Raw genomic sequence first — 25,170 nt, forward strand, 5'->3', positions numbered from 1 at the left:
CACCAATGCGTGGATGGGGTCTTAACTCAGTGGTCAGAGCGCAGGGGTGCCTCCTGGCTGGATCGGATTTGTACCTCGCTACATACCCAAAATACATTATCGGATGGTATTTGTCGACTAGGCATTGAAATAAGCAGATTTGTGTTTGTTTCTTGCTTTTTTAGCAATACCAATTGAACTTTCAAATCGAAATTGCTCTACACACGATGTGCCCTGGCCGATCTGTGCACGACAAAACAATCAAGCGGCCGCTGCTCCTTTGTGGACCAGATTCCTACCGCTGGATTCGATCGTCGTCTGCAAATCGTCCAAAAGTTGTCGTCCGCATAGCATTGCTCCTTTCAAATTGACAACCAAATTACTAGCATTTACTGTACTAGCACACGAACAAAACTGTCCCTGGGTGGTGATGATGGTAAACTCTTTTACATGGATCGGTTTACTACATCAAGACGGAAGCAGAGCCGCCTGTATTTACAGCTCGCAATACGTACTATACGTACACGCGAATCGACAGTGGGTCGTCACTTCTCCCTCCGTCTCCGCACGGTTGCTGCTTTCATATCATAGCTACACGCGGTCAAGAGCGAAGAGAGAGGATTCATCGATCTCGAAAACATCCTTTCCAAACCCGGCCATCAGGCAGCTCGGATTTTCTTTATTTTGAGAGATCAGAAGGCGCAGCAGGAAGAGAAGAGGCGGCTCCACGCGGCGGATTCGGCATCGGCCCTCCTCGTCCGCCTCCTCCCCCTCAGCTTCTTCCGGGCGGCGGCGTCAACCATGGCGGCGGTGGCGGCTACGTGCACGTACTTCCGTGGCGCGCTGCCGTCCATGCCGCTGAGCAGCTCCCACATGACGTGCACGTCGTCGTACTCGCACGTGCGGACCTCCCTGCGCAGCTCGCCAAGACCTGCAACTCATGGATGAATCACCACTCATCAGCTCCATCGTCCACGATGATAACGGGCAGGAGAGGTAGGAGGAGGATGAGGATGAAACTCACCGGTGGATCGACGGAGGCCGAGGCGCCCGCGGAGGCCGAGCCAGACCCGCTTTACCGGCACGGCCGCGCGGCGAAGGCAGGGGTACGACATGCTGCGCGCGAGCTCTCTAGCTTGGAGTGTGAAGATTGTAGTGCTGTCCGAGAGAAATCTTTGCCTCTGCCGATCAGCCTATCTGCCCTTGTAGCCGAAGAATTAATCAAGCAAGCTCCAGCACACACACACACACTCTCTCTCTCTGTCTCTGGTTCTGTTTGTGGCGCCCGTTGAGGTCTGCTTTATAGGCGAGCTGGGTGAGAGAGAGAGAGAGGGGAAGAGGACCGACCGATTTCTTTCTTTGCTGTTGCGCTGTAGTTACTGTCTTACCGGACGTACGGCGTCCCTCGCCACTGACCTGACCGTCTGACGTGGACGCGCCGGAGTCCGGCGATTGAGCACGTGGATGGAGCATGAATGGCAGTCGGCGACGCTGGGTACGTCTCTCTGGCCGCGCACTGCGCACCAGGCCACCAGCGCGTCTGAACAAGCGGCTTAGGATTAGCTGAACATCACTGTACGTACTCTTCCAATAATTTCTACTCTACTCGATGCCATTTTGTTTTATCTACCTACGTGTTCCGTTTTCAGTTGCCGGAAAACGCGCACGGGCCGACGCGTGTCCCGGTAAAAATCTGCCACGCCCAGGAAGCTAGCGCTCCCGGCTAGGATTGGCCAGCCACTGTACGTACTCTTCATAAATAGTACTCCTGCATATGATCATTCGATTTCCGAAACAAACTGTTGGTCTTCCCGCTTTGATTATTTGGCCCCCTTGATAATATTACGATTAGGTAGTACGTACTCCCACCGTAAAGAAATACTATAAAAGCGTTTAGATCTTTACCGAGGGAGTACATGCATGCACGCCACCCTGAAGATGGACGGAGACACAAATATTTTCTGGACTGTTGCCAGCCGTGATATGGACAGTGGCGACGGGTGCATGATCGATTCCATACATGCATGGAGCCGTGTTAGTGTGGAGGAGAGTTTTTCAACGGTGCGCGGAAACAAATTCGGAATAAACTAGATCTTGTGCACGACTAGTAGCTATCTGAAGCAACGGCAGAGCGTCCGCCTCCAGTTTCACAAACTTAAAACGTACCTGTCGTCCCCAACTAAAAATAACCGTTACGTGGACCTTCGTGCTGCACAAAAAAAATGGACACAGCAGACAAAAGGAGCCGGATTTGTTTAGTCTTCTACGAATCCACTGATGTAGTTCTTAACTCCACCTGCACCAGGAGTGATTAGTGCTCAATCAGTTATCTCTTCCTCATGCTCTCCTTAATTTCCTTTCTTCTACGGTACTCCCTCCAATCTAACATAACTGTGGTAGTTTTAGTTGAAGAGGGAGTACCTTTTAAGATATCACATGCATGCATGCTATGATTGGTGTTACTTGTCCTGTTGCGACTTGCGATGACCGGAGTTGCAGCTAAATCAGGTGTGCCAGTCTGCATGATCCAACTAGTAGCAGTACTGTTCTCTTCCTTGATCCAATCATGCAATCGTGTCGTGTCACACATGGCCTCTATTTCCAAAGTTACAGGATGGTGTGGCCCATATCATAAAGCACGACTTGATTGCTGGTTTGGGTGCACACGTGATTCATCATGGTGAGGTTGCCCTACAATATTTGTGAACGGAGGGAATAGTATACATACATCCTACGTGTGTATGTTTCCAGTATTTTATAAAACTAAATGGGAAATGATTAATAAATGGGAAATGATTAAGACCACCCGACAGATAAGAATGCATGCGTCTGCCGCCACCCTAGCCGTTGGATCTTGTTTAATCAGACAGCCAAGACCAACGTATTACTAGATTAAGTTTTGCAACACAGTTGTTGCTGCGATCTCCCCACCGCAATAATTGGTGTGTTGCGGGATCTAGATCTGAATTGCTTTGAGTGCAGTCGTCACATATGCTCCTCTTGAGCTCTCTGTCAAGCCCACACCTTCTCACGCTGCTCCGACCATCACCACCGACGCTCGCCGACGGCAACACGCCGCCGGCAACACGCCGACGAGGTTGCCGGCGTGGGCGTCACCGCCGCCACTGCCCGCCTCCACCATGAGCATAGGCCGTCGCGCTGCGCCCGAACTCAAGCTGCACCAGCCATCCCGAGGAAGCACCGGCGTCCAGGTCCATCGAGGGAGCTGCGTCCACCATGACCCAGCCGTCCCAAGGGAGCACCGGCCTTTGTTTCGGCTGACGTGGTCGCTGCTTGCTGCTCGATGTCCAATGAGTTTCTGCAACAAGGTCTTTGTTGCAAAAAAAAAGTAGTAACAAGATCTTTGTTGTCAAAAAGAATAAATTTCAACGAGACCTATGTTGCAAAAAATATAAATTGTAACAAGATCTCTGTTGCAAAATAGTTGTAACAGGACATCAGTTGCAAAAATAATCTACAACTTGACCTAGGTTGCAAAAACTTTTGTAACATAACAAGTGTTGTAGAAATTTTCTGCAACTTGATGTGTTGCAATGACAGAAGATAATCCTTGGCCGCTTAATCCATCAGACTGGACGGCTCCCGAGGCGAAAAGATCCACCGACCGATGCGTAGCAGTGCCCAAACTAAATTTTGTTTTTTAAAAGGGAAACGTTCAGCGGCAATCGGCTGAAAACAATCGACGCATCCGGCACCTCCTTTAAGCGCCACGTGCCCTCAAGGCCTCATTTAAGGAAACATGAGTTATCTCTTTTTTTTGACACCTGAAACGGTAGGAGAGCCCCCTACTGTGTAATTAAATTAATAAATGGGTGGAGTTACATATGGTTTTGTACATGGCATCCTCTTTGGGGATGGTTGGGGGGAGGGAAACAAATTAAAGAGTAGCTACAAAAGAGGTGAGAAAGGAGGTGTGTTTTTCTCCAACCCTATGAGTTAGGAGAGAGAGATCCTCTTTTAGTCTTGAATTCCAGGATGCTTTGGGGGGGGGGGGGGTGAGTTATCTCTTAGTATAGAAACATCGCGCTCCTCTCTCTGTCTCTCGTCCCTATTTTTCTGCAACATTAACTATGTTGCAAAAGTTCTTGTACACCATGACCCTTGTTGCAAAAAAGAAGTGGACACAAAACAAAATCTACAACACGACCTATGTTGCAAAAAAAATCCCGCAACACAACCTATGTTGCAAAAAAATCCGTAAGGAAATCTATGTTGCAAATGTTTCCGCAATAAGATCTTTATTGCAAGAAAGTAGAGGGAGAAGTTCAGCCGCTAGATTGTTCAGATCTGGTGGCCCGCGAGGCGACGGATCTTTTAAGAAAATCCGCCAGCCGACGCGTAGCATGCCCCATTTTAAAATTCTAAATTATGGTCTCCATGGAGCTCTCGAGCTCCATTAGCAATTTCTGAAACATACCATTCTTTTATATCGGGGGAGACTTGTGTGAGATCTCACAATAGGTGAGATCTATGAGATCGATTTTTTTGAAAATAAAATACATGTTCAAACATTCTCAATTTTTTTGCAGACACACATCAATGTTTGATGTGCAACCTCAAAAAGTTTTAACTCCTAATTCAACTTAATTAATAGAAACAAAAAAATTCAAAATTGGATGTGAATAGTCTCAAAGTACTATGCAGGCAAAGCTGCTACTATTCACATTCGAATTTGTCTTTTTCGAATCTCTAAATGTACATCGAATTTTGAGCTGATTTTTTTTGAAGTTGTAGACATACCCCACATGAATGTTGTCAAATAATTTCAGATTTTATTTAACATCTAAATATGATTTTTTGAGGTTGTTCTCACGATCTCACCTAAATGTCAGATCTCATGCAAGTCTCGGAGACTTGTGTGAGATGGTGTGTGAGCTTTAGATAAATTTTATGAGTTGTAGGCACACCGGCTTTATAAGTTTTTATATCGATAAAGAGTGGATTTTATTGGCTCGAAATGAAATATTAAGGGGATACAAACCCAATGCGTGCATACCAGGTCTCTACATAACTAGAAAGCACACAACCAACTGTCAAAAAAGATGCACACAACCGACATCAACGTGCATACACAAAGCAACACGACAACAAAGAGAAAAGTCATACAAAACAAAAAATATGCAAAAATTGAAAAAATGCAAGGAGAAGAAAAAAACCAAAGCGATCAAAACAGCGATTGAGAAACTACAACAACCATCGTATCTGCACCAACCATCTCTTGACATCACAAAGACAACAAGAAAAGTTCTCCAACAATGCTTTCAGGAAGGGAATGACGCTCAAGCGCCGCCATGAGCGGATTTAGCCAACAAAGGCTAGATTCTAGGTTTTCATCCTGAAGAACAAGCTCGAGCATATCTGAGCAATGCCTTCAAAAAGGTAACAACGCAAAGAAATCATCATTGCTAGATATAGCCAAGTAGGCTTAGACCTAGGGTTTTCACCATGAAGTTTGGGACCGGGTACTCGAGAAGCACCACCAAATCAAAGCCAATCATGTGTTGTAGCTACCACTTTACATGATCCCATTAGCTACATGCGTAGTATGGTCGAGATGTGAGATGCCAGTCAAGTCAAGACCATGCACACACAAGCGGCAGCCGAGCCGCGATAAAATTCATTCGCCATCAAAGGCTTCGATAACAAAGGTCATCGCCGCGCATGCGACGAGGATCAACAAGGGAAGAAGGTCACCGGTACTGTAGAAATACCATTTTCGGATGCTCCGGCAAACCCGCACCTTCCTTGCAATTGGTCCAAAAAAACGTACTTGTCATTGCCACCAAATTTGAAGATCCAAGCCTCTCCGGTTCTTCGTGACAATCTCCTAGTAGCGCAGGACCATGGTGTCACCACTGCCGCCCGCGTGCTGATGTCTACTATGCAACTTTATTCTTGTAGACACGTGTTGGGCCTCCAAGCGCAGAGTTTTGTAGGACAGTAGCAATTTTTCCTCAAGTGGATGACCTAAGGTATATTAATCCGTGGGAGGCGTAGGATGAAGATAGTCTCTCTCAAGCAATCCTGCAATCAAATACGAGAAATCTCTTGTGTCCCCAACACACCCAATACAATAGCAAATTGTATAGGTGCACTAGTTCGGCGAAGAGATGGTGATAAAAGTGTAGTATGGATAGTAGATATGAGTTTTTGTAGTGCGAACAATAAAAACAGCAGGTAGTAAATGATAAAGCGGAGCACAAACGGTATTGCAATGATGGAAAATGAGGCCTACGGTGCATACTTTCACTAGTGCAATCTCTCAACAATGCTAACATAGTTGGATCATATGACTATCCCTCAAAATTCAACAAAGAATCACTCTTGAATTCCTATTAGCGGAGAACAAAAGATAGAAATTGTTTGTAGGGTACAAAACCACCTCAAAGCTATTCTTTCCGATCGATCTATCCTAGAGTTCGTACTAAAATAATAGCAAGCTATTCTTTCCGATCAATCTAATCAAGCGTTCGTACTAAAATAACACCATATGACACATATCAACCAACTCTAATGTCACCTAGATACCCCAATGTCACCGCGAGTACCCGTGAGTTAATTATACGATATGTATCAAACAATTTCAGATTCATAATGCTCAATCCAACACAAAGAACTACAAGGGGACCCCAAAGTTTCTATTAGAGAAAAGATAATAAAAACGTGCATCAACCCCTATGCATAGATTACCCAAATGTCACCGCGGGAATCCGCAAGTTGAGTGCCATAACATATAGCAAGTGAAACAATATGATACTCCATTGTCACCTCAAGTATTCATACGGCAAGACATACATCATGTGTTTTCAGATATGAACATTCAATCCAACAAGACAAAACTTCAAAGGGTAAAGACTCAATTCATCACAACAAAAGTATATAGGGGAGAAACATCGTATGATTCATCTATATTAACAAAGCCCGCGATACATCAAGATCGTGACATCTCAAGATCACGAGAGAGAGTGGGAGAGAGAGAGAGAGAGGGAGAGAGAGAGGGAGAGAGAGATTAAACACATAGCTACCGGTACAAACCCTTAACCCCGAGGGTGGAATACTCCCTCCTCATGGTGGTGGCCGCCGGGATGGTGAAGATGGCCACCGGTGATGATCCCCCCCTTCGGCAGGGTGCCGGAATGGGGTCTAGATTGGAACTCGTGGATACAAAGGTCTTGCGGTGGCGGAACTTCTAATCTAGGGCTACCCCGAAGGGTTTTGGAATATTTGGGATCTTATAGGGCGAAGAAGGGGTGCGGGAGGACACCGAGGTGGGCACAACCCACCTGGGCGCGCCTGGGGGCCCAGGCGCACCCTGGTGGGTTGTGCCCCCCTCGGGGCACCCCCCAGGTGCTGCTCTGGCCCATCCTGAGTGTTCTGGTCCATAAAAAATCCTCCAGGAGTTTTGCGGTGTTTGGACTCTGTTTGATATTGATTTCCTGCGATGTAAAAAACAAGCAAAAAACAGCAACTGACACTGGGTACTGGGTTAATAGGTTAGTCCCAAAAAATGATATAAAGTTGCTATAAAATGATTGTAAAACACCCAAGAATGATAAATAACAGCATGCATACTTCATAAATTATAGATACATTGGAGACGTATCAGCATCCCCAAGCTTAATTCCTACTCGTCCTTGAGTAGGTAAATGATAAAAGAAATAATTTATGAAGTGTGAATGCTAGCAAAGTGCATAAGTTTGATCAATGATAATTTCAATCACTTTTTCTAGCATTATAACATCAATTCTTTCTTATAAAATTTCTCATGATATAGTAGCAACCAATTCACATGTTAATGTTCAAACAATGAATTCTCTTGAAACTCAACAACCTGTGTTCTCAGTCACCAAGCAATTGTAATTCAACTTATTCAACATAGTATTCACCTTTGGGTGATGTCAGCAATAATAACTCATGCTACCCATATTCAACTGGACATATGTGCCTAGATCTTTCCTCACCACATGATGCTTGCCAAAGGAGAAAAATAAAAAGGAATAAAGAGAAAAACTTTGACTCTTGCATGAAAGTAAATATGTAAAATTAAAAGATAGGCCCTTCGCAAAGGGAAGCAGGGGTTGCCATGCGCTTATTTGTTCGTATGCTCAACCCCTTAGTGCAAAAGAACGTCACGTTATATTGCTCCTTATGATAGCAACCTTTATTATGCAGTCTGTCGCTTTTATTCTTTGCCATCACAAGTTCGTACAATGCTCAATTTTCTCTTACACTAAATGATGTAACACTTTTAGAAGCAATTTTTATTGCCTTATTGCACCGATGACAACTTACTTGAAGGATCTTGCTCAATCCATAGGTAGGTAGTGGGCTCTCAAAACAAGATTTGGGTTTAAGGGTTTTTGGATGCACAAGTAGTATCTCTACTTGGTGCGGAATTTTTTGGCTAGCAAAGATAGGGGCAAGCACCACATGTTGAAGGATCTATGACAATATAATTTCTATGTGAATATTAACAAACATAAATCATTACGTTGTCTTCCTTGTCCAACATCAACAATTTTGGCATATAATATTTTGATGGGGGCTCACAATCACAAAAGATTTCCAATATAGCGTATTTGCATGTGAAAGTTCTCTTCCTTATACTAATTATTCATGAATTGCTTGTATGACCAATATTGTGATTGTCAAGCTTCAAAAGATTTCACTTTCTAAACCCAATGTGAAGCTACCACTAGGTATGATATGAACATATAATTTCAACTTCATGATATTCAATTTATTCAACAATTTACTCATGGGATATAAGTGAAGCACATGAGCAATTCCAGAGAAAAGAGCTTCGTTGACGGGATGTGAACGCCGCTTATCTAGCCTCCTATTTGAGGACTCTATTTTATTTAAAAACTTTCAGGTCTAAGTATTTTATTAAAACATCAAGCAAAACAAAACAAAATGACATTCCAAGAATATCACACATCATGTGAAGATGCAAAAACTTAGGCTCAACCGATACTAACTGATAATTGTTGAAGAAGAAAGGTGGAATGCCTACCAGTGAATCCACAAGCTTAGATGCTTGAGACTTCTTGGAATATTAACTTGGGATGCCTTGGGAATCCCCAAGCTTGAGCTTTTGTGTCTCCTTAATTCCTCTCATATCACGGTTTCCCTAAATTTCAAAAACTTCATCCACACAAAACTCAACAAGAACTCGTCAGATAAGTTAGTATAAATCAATGCAAAACCTTATCATTATCTACTGTAGCAAATCACTAAAATTATTATTCAACATTGTACTAAATGCCTCTGCATATTTAATAGTCCTATCCTCAAATAGAATCATCAAACAAGCAAACATATGCAAACAATGCAACCATAACAGAAATTTGCCAAAACAGTACAGTCTGTAAAGAATGCAAGATTCCTCATACTTCTCTAACCCCCAAAATTATTAGAAACATACCACACTGTAGGACGTTTATCATATCTCAATTTGCAAAAAGTTTCAACAATTTATCACATTCTGAATTTTCTAGGGAATTTTGCAACATGGATAAACTTTCTGTTTTGAAACAGCAACATGTAAACTTGCAAAATAAGCATGGAAAAGGCTACCCTTGACATTTTTATTGAAATAAAAGATGCAGAACATTATTATAAATATCAACAAGAAAATACTAGCAAAATAAATTGACACTCCAAGCAAAAAACATATCATGTGATGAATGAAAACATAGCTCCAAGTGAGGTTACCGATAGTGTTGGAGACGAAAGAGGGGATGCCATCCGGGGCATCCCCAACCTTAGTTGCTTGGATCTTCCTTGAATATTACCTTGGGGTGCCTTGGGCATCCCCAAGCTTAGGGTCTTGTCACTCCTGATTCTCCTCATATCGACATCTCACCCAAAACTTGAAAACTTCAATCACACAGAACTTAACAGATCCTTGTGAGATAGGTTAGTATGATAAAGAGCAAACCATTTCACTTTTGGTACTGTCAAAGACAAGATGCATTGTTTCCACAAAATTCCCACTATATCATATCATTTCCACAATTTATATTGAGTAATATAAGCCATAGAAACAAGCAAACAAGCAAACTATGCATCGAAAACAGAATCTGTCAAAAACAGAACAGTCTGTAGTAATCTGTACTCAAACCATACTTCTGCTACTCCAAAAATTATGAAATAAATATCACCACATGAGAAATTTGTATATTAATTTTCTGAAAAAATAATCAACTCAAAATTACTCTTCTGTTAAAAATGAGAGTTATTTTCATGAGCGCAAAAGTTTCTGTTTTTCAGCAAGATCAAATCAACTATCACCCAACATGATCTCAAAGGCTTTACTTGGCACTTTATTGAAGCAAAGACAATAAAACATGATTAATACAGTAGCCTAATAATGTGAACATACAAAAACAGTAGATAAAAGTGTTAGGTTGTCTCCCAACAAGCGCTTTTCTTTAATTTCTTTTAGCTAGGCATGATGATTTCAGTGATGCTTGCATAAAAGATAAAGATTGAAACATGAAAAAGAGCATCGTGAATCACATGGCAAGAACATTTAAGCCTAACCCACTTCCTATGCATAGAGATTTTGTTAGAAAACAACTTATGGGAGCAAGAATCAACTAGCATAGGAAGGCAAAACATGCATAACTTCAGAACTTTCAACACATAGAGAGGAAACGTGATATTATTGCAATTCCTACAAGCATATGTTCCTCCCTCATAATAATTTTCATTGGCATCATGAATGAATTCAACAATATAACTATTACATAAAGCATTCTTTTCATGATCCACAAGCATAGAAAATTTATTACTCTCCACACAAGAAAATTTATTCTCATCAATAGTAGTGGGAGCAACCTTAACAACATAACTATCATGTGATTGAAAATTAAAATCATGATGAGAATTTTCATGGTTATCATTATTCAATATAGCATACATGTCATTACCATAATCATCAAATATAGGAGGCATTCTTTCATCATAATAAACTTGCTCATCAAAACTTGCGGGACTAAAAATATCATCTTCATCAAACATAGCATCCCCAAACTTATGGTTTTGCATATCATTAGCATCATGGATTTTCAAAGAGTTCATACCAACAACATTGCAATCATGCTCATCATTCATGCCAATCATTTTATTAAATTCTTCTTCTATCAATTGAGCACAATTTTTTGAACCATCATTTTCAAGAAAGATATTGTAAAGATGATCAATAATATGATGCAACCTTAATTCCATTTTTTGTAGTTTTCTTTTATAAACTAAACTAGTGACAAAACAAGAAACTAAAAGATTCGATTGCAAGATCTAAAGCTATACCTTCAAGCACTCACCTCTCCAGCAACGGCGCTAGAAAAGAGCTTGATGTCTACTACGCAACTTTATTCTTGTAGACACGTGTTGGGCCTCTAAGCGCAGAGTTTTGTAGGACAGTAGCAATTTTCCCTCAAGTGGATGACCTAAGGTTTATCAATCCGTGGGAGGCATAGGATGAAGATAGTCTCTCTCAAGCGACCCTGCAATCAAATACGAGAAATCTCTTGTGTCCCCAACACACCCAATACAAATTGTATAGGTGCACTAGTTCGGCGAAGAGATGGTGATATAAGTGTAGTATGGATAGTAGATGTGACTTTTTTAGTGCGAACAATAAAAACCAGCAAGGTCGTAAATGATAAAACGGAGCACAAACGTTATTTCAATGATGGAAAATGAGGCCTAGGGTGCATACTTTCACTAGTGCAATCTCTCAACAATGCTAACATAGTTGGATCATATGACTATCCCTAAATTCAACAAAGAATCACTCCTGAGTTCCTATTAGCGGAGAACAAAAGATAGAAATTGTTTGTACGGTACGAAACCACCTCAAAGCTATTCTTTCTGATCGATCTATCCTAGAGTTCGTACTAAAATAACAGCAAGCTATTCTTTCCGATCGATCTAATCAAGAGTTCATACTAAAATAACACCATATAACACATATCAACTAACTCTAATTTCACCTAGATACCCCAATGTCACCGCAAGTACCCGTGAGTTAATTATATGATATGTATCAAACAATTTCAGATTCATAATGCTCCATCCAACACAAAGAACTACAAGGGGACCCCAAAGTTTCTATCGAAGAAAAGATAATAAAAACGTGCATCAAAACCTATGCATAGATTACCCCAATGTCACCGCAGGAATCCGCAAGTTGAGTGCCATAACATATATCAAGTGAATCAATATGATACTCCATTGTCACCTCAAGTATTCATACGGCAAGACATACATCATGTGTTTTCAAATCTGAACATTCAATCCGACAAGACAACACTTCAAAGGGTAAAGACTCAATTCATCACAACAAAAGTAGAGAGGGGAGAAACATCACATGATCCATCTATATTAAGAAAGCCCACGATACATCAAGATCTTGACATCTCAAGAGCACGAGAGAGAGAGAGAGAGAGAGAGAGAGAGAGATTAAACACATAGCTACCGGTACAAATCCTCAGCCCGAGGGTGGACTACTCCCTCCTCATGGTGGTGGCCGCCGGGATAATGAAGATGGACACCGGTGATGATTCCCCCCTCCGACAGGGTGCCAAAATGGGGTCTAGATTGGATCTCATGGATATAGAGGCCTTGCGGCGGAGGAGCTTCTGATCTAGGGCTACCCCGGAGCGTTTTGGAATATTTGGGATTTTATAGGGCGAAGAAGGGGTGCGGGAAGCCACCGAGGTGGGCACAACCCACCTGGGCGCGCCTGGGGGCCCAGGCGCGCCCTGGTGGGTTGTGCACCCCTCGGGAACCCCCCCAGGTGCTGCTCTGGCCCATCCTGAGTGTTCTGGTCCATAAAAAATCCTCCAGGAGTTTTGCGGTGTTTGGACTCTGTTTGATATTAATTTCCTGCGATGTAAAAAACAAGCAAAAAACAGCAACTTGCACTGGGCACTGGTTCAATAGGTTAGTCCCAAAAAATGATATAAATTTGTTATAAAATGATTGTAAAACACCCAAGAATGATAAAATAACATCATGAATACTTCATAAATTATAGATACGTTGGAGACGTATCACGTGCCTACAGATGGGATCACGGCCACTAGCGCCTCGCCACTAGAGACCACTGGCTAGGCTTGAATATTCCAGTGCCATCGCTGTAGAAGCATACCCTCTGCCTCAAGTTGATATCCATAGATTGCATGTCACTACCGAAGGCTAACAAAGAGGAAACCTTCCTGCAGCCACCTTCATCGACCAGTGTGAGGGCTTAGCTCGACCAGTTATCTCTACTAGCGGCGAGGGAAAGAAAGGATGCGGAGGTAGGAGGTGGCGGCGCCAGCTGGGACATGAGATGAAAGGTGGAGGTGGCGGTTGTTAGGTTAGTCTCTAGCTATAGCTTTACAGATTGTGCTTATTAAGTCATGTTTATATAGTGTTCCCATGTGCTTTATGTCTAGGTATCTTCTGCATGCCTAACAATGTTAGAGAACCTCGAAAATTGTAGGAGAACATTCTCCTCACAAGTTGGTGGGGCTAAGAAGAGAGACCATTTGATGAGATGACAAAAGATTGCAAACCTAAGTATAAAGGTGTCTTTTACTTAGGTCTATTCGTCAATTTAATGTGAGTTTCCTATGCATGAATGCTTGACCATGTGGTGGCAAATAGTTAGAGCTAAATATTTTCTACTTCACAATATCTTTGGTGCAAAACTTGGCAACCTTGTTGAATAGACCATTTGAAGATTATCAATGGTGATTTAGTCCGGAGAAAATAATAAAGGGATCTTGTGACGCTGCTGTTTATTTGGGGAGACTATTGGATGGAAGGCAACTTTTTTGTTCTTCAGTGGGGCTAACAAAGTTCAATGGGATAACATTGTGTCTTTAGTAGTTAGGGTATATTTATGTGAGGTTCCCGTCGGAATTAGCTTGTTCCTAGACTGTAACATGTATTTGGCAACTAGTCCACCAAGCTATGCTTGCTACAATATATGGTGAAGAGATATTAGCAAGTCTGCAAACATGTGTTGTTGCCAAGGTTGTTTTGGCACTTCTATGAGCATGTGTTCGATACCCATGTGATCCATGTCTCCTTATGGCAACATTATTTGTATATTTGTTCCTTTCTATGAGATGGCAAAACCTTTTTACCTTTGGTGTTTCTGTGTTGTGTTAGACCATTTGCAAATGAAATGATTATGCTTTATTTGATCACAAGGTCATCAAGTCACCTCTTGTGATTGTTTTTTCATGTTTGTTACTTCTTGAATTATAGGTAAGGTCTTCACCATGAGTGTATGCTATAAGTCATCCATGATGGCACCAATATAGCTATGCCCCCCATGCAACAATAACTTCACGTCTCTAGATAGTAGATTCCAACAATCTTCATCCTTGTTCACACTTCTTTAGCTACATGGCTGGAGGGCAAATGCATGTGCCTTCAATTTTTTTTTGTGGTGGAGTGGTTCTTGTGTACTATATGTTCTTTTTCTTGGATGCGTTCACATGTGCCCATGTAACATGTTATGTCTGATTGTAAAATATTGGAGGTTCCATTGGGTCTTCATCCCATAAAAGGTACCTGAATTTGCCTTTTATCATGTTCTTTCAAATGTTGCATTGAATGTGATTTTCTTTCTAATATTTTGTCTGAGTGTGGTACTAAATCTTGGGTTCATTGACCAATGCTTTCAACACACATATGCCATAGTTTCGCTACATGAGCATCTCAATCCACGAACTAGGCCTAGCCAGAGAGCAAGACAAGCTCCCCATACACATCGTCCGCATGGGCCTGATAACAATGGCATTCCCAGCCCAGCAACCATGACTGACCACCAACGAGTAAAACATGATTTGTTGCAAGGCGACTGACTCTGGTACCACTTGCTACGCAATCTCATATCTTCCAACGAGCATTTTTAGCTCACATGCATCATGTGGCAACTACACAGGCGTCTCGCCCCACCAACTAGGCTCAATGGATGGTACACGAGTTTATAAGAGGCCCCCTCCACCCCCCCCACCCCCCGCGGAAAAATCTAGCCTTGTAGGTACCCTCACACATATAAGTTATACCCTACTTGTTGGGGAACATAGTAATTTCAAAAAAATTCCTACTCACACGCAAGGATCATGGTGATGCATAGCAAAGAGAAGGGAGAGTGTTGTCCATGTACCCTCGTAGACCGTAAGCGGAAGCGTTATGACAACACGGTTGATGTAGTCGTACGTCTTCACGATTCGACCAATCCAAGTACCGAACGTATGGCACCTCCGAGTTCAGCACACGTTCAGCTCGATGACGATCCCCGGACTCCGATCCAGCAGGGTGTCGGGGATGAGTTCCGTCAGCACAACGGCGTGGTGACGATGATGATGTTCTACCGACGCAGGGCTTCGCCTAAGTACCGCAATGATATGACCGAGGTGGAATATGGTGGAGGAGGGCACCGCACACGGCTAAGGAACGATCACGAAGATCAACTTGTGTTGTTCCTAGAGGTGCCCCCCTGCCCCCGTATATAAAGGAGCAAGGGGGGAGGGACGGCCGGCCTAGGAGGGGGCGCGCCAAGGGGAGTCCTACTCACACCGGGAGTAGGACTCCCTCCTTCCTTGTTGGAGTAGGAGAAGGGGAAAGAGGGGGAGAGGATGAAGGAAAAGGGGGCTGCGCCCCTTGTCCAATTTGGACCAGAGGGGGGGGGGCGCAGGCCTCCTTCCTTTTGGCCTCTCTCCTCTATTCCCGTATGGCCCAATAAGGCCCATATACTCCCCGGCGAATTCCCGTAACTCTCCGGTACTTCGAAAAATACCCGAATCACTCGGAACCTTTCCGAACTCCGAATATAGTCGTCCAATATATCGATCTTTACGTCTCGACCATTTCGAGACTCCTCGTCATGTCCCCGATCTCATCCGGGACTCCAAACTCCTTCGGTACATTAAAACTCATAAACTCATAATATAACTGTTGTCGAAACCTTAAGCGTGCGGACCCTACGTGTTGGGGATATAACTATTTGTGTAAGCCGCCCAGGAGGGACCGGGTTACGCAAAGAAGACTCACCATAAAGAAGCCTAAGACCAAAGTATGAAGATGGCGGTTCATAGAGGGCTTAAGACCCACAGGCGACTTAAGGCCCGTTGTAGTAAACCGCCACGGTAATATGACTTGTATCATAAGGTAGACTTAACTAGTCACCGAGACGGACACTGTTTATAAGTCGGCCGGGACTCTGTAAGCCGCAGGGCGTCAACCCGTGTATATAAGGGGACGACCTGCTGGCGGCTTAGGGCAAGAAATAACTCATCGAGAGCCGGGCATAGCGTATCTCGCTCCCTGATCATCGAAACATCAATACCAACCCAACTAGACGTAGGCCTTACCTTCACCGTAAGGGGCCGAACTAGTATAAAACCTCTCGTGTTCCTTGTCCCGATTAACCCCTTCAAGCTTCCTAGTTGGGATGGTTCCACAACTAAGTCCTTTCACGAGGACATCTGACGTTACAATTCCACGACAGTTGACGCCCACCGTGGGGCTCGAACCCACGACCACAAGGTTAACTGAGAAGAATCTGAGAACATCCAACACTGTTTTCCATGGGGTGGTTCCCGGCAAGTCGGCTTATCCAGTTGGCAAGATTGAATTGGAGGTGGCTTTTGGAGATGAGTATGATTCCAGGGCTGAGAAATTGACGTTTGAAGTGGTTAAAATCAGGAGTCCATATCACGCTCTGTTTGGGCGACCGACTTATGCCAAATTCATGGCACGACCGTGTTACGTTTACTTACAGCTCAAGATATCGGGTTACAAGGGCACCATCATTGTGCATGGGAGTCGAAAGGTGGCCTTGGAATGTGAAGAAGGCGACGTGGCTTACGCTGAGTCTGCCTGTGCCGCGGAGGAGCTCAAATTTTATCAAGACAATGTTGACCCGGCGGATATGACCTCCCTCAAGAAACCAACTACTGAGCATGACCCGGCGTTGAAGTTTAAATCGGCTGCTGAGACAAAGCTTGTTGACTTTACCCCAGGAGATGCCTCTAAGCAGTTCAGTATCAGTGCCAATTTGGATCCTAAATAGGAAAGCACGCTCATCGAGTTCATCCGTGAGAACCGGGACATCTTTGCATGGAAACCTTCTGACATGTCGGGTGTACCGAGGGAACTCACTGAGCACACTCTCAATATTGATCCAAAGTATAAGCCGATCAGGCAGTTTCTCCGACAGTTCAACGAAGAGAGACAGAAAGCTATTGGGGAAGAGGTCGCCCGGCTCTTAGCGGCCGGGTTTATTGTTGAAGTTTTTCACCCGGAGTGGTTGTCTAACCCGGTGTTAGTGCTCAAGAAGAACGGCACTTGGCGGATGTGTGTGGATTACACAGACTTAAACGAGGCTTGTTCGGCTAATCCCTTTGCTCTCCCCCGTATTGATCAAATCATTGATGCTACGGCGGGTTGTGAATGTTTGAGCTTCTTGGATGCTTACTCTGGCTATCATCAGATCAAGATGGCAGTTAAGGACCAGGAGAAGACAACTTTCATTACTCCGTTTGGAGCCTTCTGTTATGTATCTATGCCATTTGGACTCAAAAGTGCCCAGGCGACTTATCAGCGGTGTGTGCAGAACTGTTTGCATGATCAAATTGGGCGTAATGTTCATGCTTACGTAGATGACATTGTGGTGAAGTCCAGAGAAAAGGAAACCTTGATATCTGACCTGAAAGAGACCTTTGATAATCTCCGGGTTTACAAGATGATGCTTAACCCGGCCAAGTGTGTGTTTGGTGTACCTGCGGGCAAGCTCTTTGGTTTTCTGGTGTCAAACAGAGGCATTGAAGCTAATCCGGAGAAGATTAAGGCGATTACCTCTCTGGCTAAGCCGGCGTGCATCAATGATGTTCAGCGCCTGGCGGGTCGTGTTGCCGCTTTAAGCTGGTTCATAAGCTGGTTAGGTGAGAAGGCCCTTCCATTATATCAGATGATGAAGAAAACTGACACTTTTGTCTAGAGTGATACTGCGGATGCTGCCTTTGAAGACTTGAAGAGGCAATTGTCTGAACCACTGGTTCTTGCGGCTCCCATTGACAGAGAGCCATTGCTGTTATATGTGGCTGCTAATTCACGAGCGGTCAGTGTTGCCATCGTGGTGGAGCGGAAGGAAGCTGGCAAGGAGCATCCGGTTCAACTTCCGGTTTATTATATCAGTGAGGTGCTCATTGAGTCTAAACAAAGGTATCCACATTGGCAGAAACTCGTTTACGAAGTGTTTATGGCCAACCGGAAGTTGAAGCAGTACTTTCAAAGTCATCCTATAATTGTGGAAAGTTCTGCCCCTTTGGGAGACATCATCCAGAATAGGGAGGCCACAGGACGAGTCGCCAAGTGGGCTATCGAGCTTGGGCCTCATGGTTTGAAGTACATGCCACGTACTGCTATTAAGTCTCAGGCCTTGGTGGACTTTATCAATGATTGGACAGAGTTGTAGGCACCTGAGGAGAAGCCAGATAACACATATTGGAATATTCACTTTGACGGGTCCGGGCAGCTAGAAGGCTCGGGGGCTGGAATTGTTTTAACTTCCCCTCGAGGTGAAAAATTTCGTTATGTACTCCGGCTTATGTTCCCATGTACTAATAATGCAGCTGAGTACGAGGCCTTACTCCATGGTCTCCGGATGGCCAAGGAGATGAACTTAAGCCGGGTAAGGTGTCTGGGCGACTCAGATCTCGTGGCTCAACAGGTGTCAGGCAAGTGGGATTCCAAGGATCCTCTCATGGTGGCTTATCGACGTGAAGTAGATGATGTGGCTGGACATTTCAAAGGTTATCAAGTGGAGCACATTGATCAAAGGAAGAATGAGGCGGCTGATGCTTTAAGCCAGTTGGGATCTCAACGTAAGCCGGTGCCACCTAACACCTTTCTTGATGTTTTGCATAACCCTTCTGTCAAGGTGCCTACCGAGGAAGAACTAGCGGTGCCAGACTCGGAGGCCCAGCTGGTGGCAGCTCTTCATGTTATCCCAGATTGGACAGTGCCATATTTGGCCTACATGACACGGGGAGAGTTACCGGAGGATGAAACTTTGGCAAGAAAAATTGTCAGATGATCCAAATCCATGACGATTGTTAATGGTGAGTTGCATCATTGCAGTGTAACAGGGGCGTTTCAACGTTGTGTGTCGCCTGCAGAAGGACAAGAGATACTTCGTGAGATTCATGAAGGAGATTGTGGTCATCATGCCGGCTCAAAATCTCTTGTGGCCAAGGCTTTCCGTCATGGTTTCTACTGGCTCACGGCTCATGCTGATGCGGAGGATCTGGTCAATAAATGTGACGGCTGTCAGAAGTTCTCACGACGTGCTCATGTGCCGGCTCAAGAATTAAGGATGATCCCAATTACTTGGCCGTTCGCAGTCTGGGGGCTTGACATGGTTGGACCTTTCAAAAGGTCTAAGGATAAAAAGACACATCTCCTGGTGGCAGTGGATAAGTTTACAAAGTGGGTTGAGGCGGAGCCATTCAGTAAGTGTGATGCGGCCACATCGGTTCAGTTCATGAAAAAGGTGATCTTTCGTTTTGGTTTCCCGCACAGCATTATAACTGATAATGGTACTAATCTTTCCAAGGGAGCCATGGAAGAGTTTTGTCAACGAAAACATATCCAGTTTGATGTTTCGGCTGTTGCTCATCCTCAATCCAATGGTCAAGCAGAAAGAGATAATCAAGAGATACTGAAGGGTATTAAGCCCCGGCTCTTTGTCCCCTTAAAACAGACTCTGGGTTGCTGGGTGGAGGAGTAACCCTCTGTACTATGGAGCATCAACACTACGCCTAACAGATCTACGGGTTACACACCTTTCTTCATGGTATATGGAGCAGAGGCAGTTCTACCAAGTGACAACCGACACGACTCACCCCGTGTGGCGGCTTATGTTGAGGCGGACAATGAAAAGGCTTGTCAGGATGCACTTGACTTGTTGGATGAGGAGCGAGACTTGGCAATAGCCTGCTCGGCGATTTACCAGCAAGACCTGCGCCGTTATCACAGTCGCCGGGTCAAGAGCAGAACCTTTCAGGAAGGTGATTTGGTGCTCTGGCTCATCCAGGATCAATCTGACATGCACAAGCTATCTCCGCCTTGGGAAGGACCCTTTGTGGTCAGTAAGAATCTGAACAACGGGTCATACTACCTCATTGATATTCGAGAGCGCAAGGATTCATGTAAGTCGGAGGAAGAGACCCGTCGGCCGTGGAATATAGCCCATCTTCGGCCTTACTATACTTGAGCCGCCGGCTCTTAAGATGTATATACTTTTGACGATGTACATATTATATAAAGCAATAAAGCAGGACCTCTGTCCTTTTTCCCATAAAGAATGTTTTTATGTCTTCTTTATCAGGTGGTGGACACTACCAATAGGGAGCAGATCATATCTGAATCCGGCTTTCCCTTTGGTCCGGCTTATGATTATATCTGAATCTAGCCATGATCACTTGGGGGCTTCCTGTTCAAACATAGGTCGTATTGGAACCAAAGAGAACATAGCTGTCGATATCCGCTTGATCGGCATACTACCAAACCCACTTGGGGGCTTCTTGATCATATTTGAATCACAGCTTAACCCCTTTGGGTCTTACGTGGATCGTATTCGAATCAGTGTCATTAAACAACTCTTGTGGTCACTTGGGGGCTTCCTGTTCACACATGGGTCGTATTCGAACCAAAGAGAACATAGCTGTCGATACCCACTTGATCGGCATCGCCAAAGCCACTGGGGGCTATATGATCGTATCCAAATCTTAGCTTAACCCCTTTGGAACGGTTTACTGATCGTATTCGAATCAGAAGCCTATAAGTGTTGGTTATTATCCATTATAAGCATAAATTATTTTGACTATCCTGAGACCTTGTGAAAGGCATTATGCGATGTTTTCTGTCTTTTCCGGTTTAATATTGGTCACACCAGGTTGTTAAATACCAGGTGAGCATCATATCAGCAGGAAAGATTATCAAGGGGATCGCAGGTATGTTATCATGGTTATGTTTAAACAACTATAGTCGTAAACCGGCTCGTATATGGTATCTTTGGTTGGTATTCCGGGTTGTCAATACTTTATGGGACCCCCGGTGCAATAAACTGCCAAGGGAATTTTTGTTTGTTTTTATGTGCAGGATAAGGTAAGCAAATTTAAAACGCCAAGGGCATAACCGATCAACATAAGCCAGAAGTATATAGAAACGGTGACTTACGAAAATGTTAAGCGCTAGGAATATGCGCGAAGGCATGACAAACATGGAGAAGTTTTTCTACCCTATTACAAGACTCCCCGAGTCTGAACAAATGAAGCATTGTTTTTCACATGATGCTTTACTCCTTCGGTGGGCTTGAAGACTCCGGGTTATCCTTCTCCGCCTCTCCGTCGGCTGTTTTGTTCTGGAAAGTTGACGAGGCCCAGTCAATGCCGCTCAAGGCTTCAAACTCAGCTTCATCATCTATTAAATCGGATGGGTCCACTTCAGGGGCAAAAGTATGCTTACGAGTAGGAGGGATCAGGCTGACATCGTCATATGGAACGTTTGGAATTCTCCGGTTCTCACTATCATAGCCCGGAGAATACTTGGTGAGGTCGGTATCGTTCCCAATAAGGGTTGCCATGGGATGTATAACTTTGACACAGGTGATGAAGTCCTGATCATCAAATATAGTACCATCCTCCTTCCGACTGGAATATCCAAGAGCAAGGTCGGCCGGGTCTAGCTCTAGAAGCCATGCTTTTGCCCGACTCAATGCAGCTACGGCTCCGGCTCTTGCGGATGCCAGCCTTAAATCTTGAATTCACTGAGGTAGCACAACAAGATGCTTCAGCACGTCTTGTAAGAGGCGGGGAGGGGTGTTTGATAAGGCTACAACGGCCAAGGTACATTGTGACCCGGAGTACAGCTGTTCCACTAAGGTGTAAACTGCTTTAAGCTTGATCAGCATGTTTTGCTTAAGGTTGGTACTCCTGGGGCCTGTGTGTGCACAAGCATAACAGTCAGCCGGAAGTAATTATTACAATAGTCATTGTAAGGTTACAATGTTTGAGGTTTTGCACAGTAACTTACCGAAGATGGCTGAGACCATTTGAGATATCTGCCGTTTTAAGTCAGACAGCTCAGTTGTTGCCTCTGCAAGAGATGCTTCTGCTGTCTCAGCCCGAGTCACCAGTGAAGCCTTCTCATCAGCCCAAGCTTTCTTCTCTGACTCAAAAATTTTCTTCAACTTCTCATTTTCAGACACACTGAATTCAAATTTGGAGTTGGCCTTCTGAGTTTCAAGTTCTTGAGTTTCCAGACGACTCTTCAGGACAGCAAGCTCCGATTCAAATTGACTTATGGTGGCCTGCATTGACACCAGGTTATGGTAAGGTAACATTCAAGTCCCAAGCACTTTACAAGTAAAGATACTTGGCACTTGGGGGCTAATGTATGCTGAGGAATTTTAAACCTATCATGCCGGGTCACACATATTAAGTCTCAAGCACTTTACAAGTAAAGATACTTGACCCTTGGGGGCTAATGTATATTGCAAATTTAAAACTATCATGTTATAACCGGGTTAAATATATTCTCTTTGAACCGGATAAACTAACAAGTAAAGCAGATTTCTAAGTCTACATCATATTTATTCATAAGCAATAGACTTGGGGGCTGGTACAGTATGTAAGATTCAGGTAAATAGTATAAGTTATACCTCAGATTTTTGCTGTATTTGTTTCACCATGTCAATTTCCAGGTCACGGCTATTATGCACTTGATTCAGATAGCCCGAGACTATATCACCAATGCTTAAGTGAGTATAATCAGTAATGTCCTGCTTGGCTTTTCGGCGTTCGGCGAGTTCTTCTTTGGCAGAACATTTGGCAAGGACAGTAGGCCGCCCAGGTTCAAAAAACTAATTTTTCACAAACTCAACTTCCAGTTCAGACGTCTTGACCGGGCTAGGAGCTTCCGGGTTATCGGAGCTGTTCAGAGTACCTTTGGCAGGCAGGTCAGAAGTTGGCACTGGAATGTCAGAGGCCGGTTCAGGCGGTTGATGGGTAGAGCTGTCTGGAGCGGAAGTATTAATCACTGGTTCAGTTACAATCTGGTCTTGGGACGGCTTATTCTTCTTTGCCCTCTTGCTGGGTTTCACTTGCATGCTGTTAAAAAAGGCAGAAGGATGAATACTAAAGCATGGGTAAAGTAAAGCTCAAGGTACATAAGGTTACATTACCCGGGAGCAGTTTTGAAAGCTGGCATGTTTGATTGCATGGATTCGCCGGAAGAATGAGAGGTATCCTGATAATTGGAGTCAGACGAATTGAGAGGTTGACAAATTAAGCCCGCTAAAGGTAAAATAGAACGTAAATCAGAGATAACCTCAGTCCGACGCTTCCTGGTTACGTTAGGTAAGCTGGAGGAGAGTTCTGCATCCTTGTTGTTCCGGGTCTGCCTCCAGTTCTCAAGCTGTTGTTGCTTCAAAAGAAATTGCGGATCTTGATAAGCAAGAGCATGTGAAAATCTTACTTTCCGGGTCACCCTTCGGATCTTTTGCTTTGGCAAAGGCTCTGAGTCGGAGGAGATTATAGTTACCTCTTCATCGACTCCTTGACTGTTCCCCGTATCCTCCTAAAGGGATAGAATGTCAGACAGGTAATGACAAGGGAATTAAGAAAATTTAAAGATTACCTCTTCATCATCCAAAGAACTATCATCCAATTTGAGTAAGTCAGAGGCGCTGGGTTTCTTCTTCTTTGAGGTTCCCGTCTTGGCGGCTTTCCTTTCGGTTTTCTTGGTCGTCCTGGCTTGTTTGGCAGCCTCATGGTCATATTTGACCTTCCAAAAGTTATCATCGGCCTGTGGAAAAGGATAAGGAATTATGAGTACAAAAAAGGGTATAACATAGCAAAGAGTATTTATTAAGATTGATAACTTACTGCAGGGGCCGGGTTCTTCTTGCAAAAGGGAAGTAAGCCGAAGGAGGGGCGTTACTAGTTATAGTGCCCTCCTTCAGCAGCGACTGGATCATAGCATCCACCACATCATCTGGTAAGTCGTCAGGACTATGGCGTAACGGGTCATCCTTTTCGCATGTGTAAGTACACATCAAGCTGGAACGGCAGCTTAATGGAAGTACTCGCCAAGTGACCCAGACTCGGACCAGATCGATGCCGTTTAAACCGTTTCCCAAGAGAGCTTTGATCTTCTTGATGGTGGGATTGAGAGGCAGACGCTCAACGGCTGTCAGTTTGTCTGCTAGCGGATGGTTGGACTCAAGGCGCAGGGTGCGAAAGCCGGGCAGAGGCTTCTCATCAGCCGGAGAAGTGTCCTGACAGTAGAACTACGTTTGGTTCCAATCTTTTGGGTGACTCGGCAGCTCATCATAAGGAAAAAGGCAGTCTCTCCGTCGCTGGATCGAGATGCCGCCAAGCTCAAGACTAGGCCCGTTGGCGCGTTCATTTTGTCGATTCAAGTAGAAAAGTTCTCTGAACAAAAGGAGGCTTGGCTCCTCTCCCAGATACACTTCGCAAAAGACTTGGAAATTGCAAATATTTGACACGGAATTGGGTCCGATGTCTTAAGGTCTAAGGTCAAAGAAATTCAAAACCTCCCTGAAGAATTTTGAGCCGGGAGGAGCAAATCCCCGGCTCATATGATCCGTAAAAATTATTACCTCCCCTTCTTTGGGTTGAGGCCTCTCTTCAGACGGGTCAGGGGCACGATAAGACATGACCTCCTTTTTTGGCAGGTGGCCAGACTTCACGAACTCAGCCAGTTTACTCTTGGTAACTATGGATGGGACCCAATTGCAGGTCACAGGGGCCTTGGCCGCCTTAGGAGCCATGACAACAGTTGGCCTATGACAAAATAAGAAGATCTGGTTCAATTTTAACCTGGAAGAAATATCTTAATTATTCAAGGTGGCGGCTTAATAAGGGACCTAATGATATAAAGATAGCTGTGCAACAGTATCTAAGGCGCCACATGTATCAAAAGCAGTTCAAAACTTCTTAAGGTCATAAGAAGCAAGTAAGGTTAACAGATCAGTGTTATCTATTTGAACCGGCTACATAGACAGTTGAGTTTAAGCGAATTCAACAGAAGCAGTTTTCCGGGTGATACAAACAGGTTTCATAATCTGCT

General features: G+C 44.1%; 1 protein-coding gene across 1 annotated transcript; it reads right to left on the reverse strand.

Moving 5' to 3' along the window:
* Nucleotides 1-346: 346 nt before the first annotated feature.
* LOC123045089 (uncharacterized) lies at nt 347-1,290 on the reverse strand. Its single transcript, XM_044468020.1, has 2 exons — nt 1,004-1,290; nt 347-910 (listed from the first exon to the last, which is right to left on the reverse strand). Exons 1-2 carry the CDS (start codon nt 1,092-1,094, stop codon nt 672-674), a joined length of 330 nt encoding a protein of 109 aa, XP_044323955.1. The 5' UTR covers nt 1,095-1,290; the 3' UTR covers nt 347-671.
* Between the last annotated feature and the right edge of the window lie 23,880 nt (nt 1,291-25,170).

Source organism: Triticum aestivum, chromosome 2B (assembly GCF_018294505.1).
Source record: "Triticum aestivum cultivar Chinese Spring chromosome 2B, IWGSC CS RefSeq v2.1, whole genome shotgun sequence".
NCBI classification, from domain to species: domain Eukaryota; kingdom Viridiplantae; phylum Streptophyta; class Magnoliopsida; order Poales; family Poaceae; genus Triticum; species Triticum aestivum.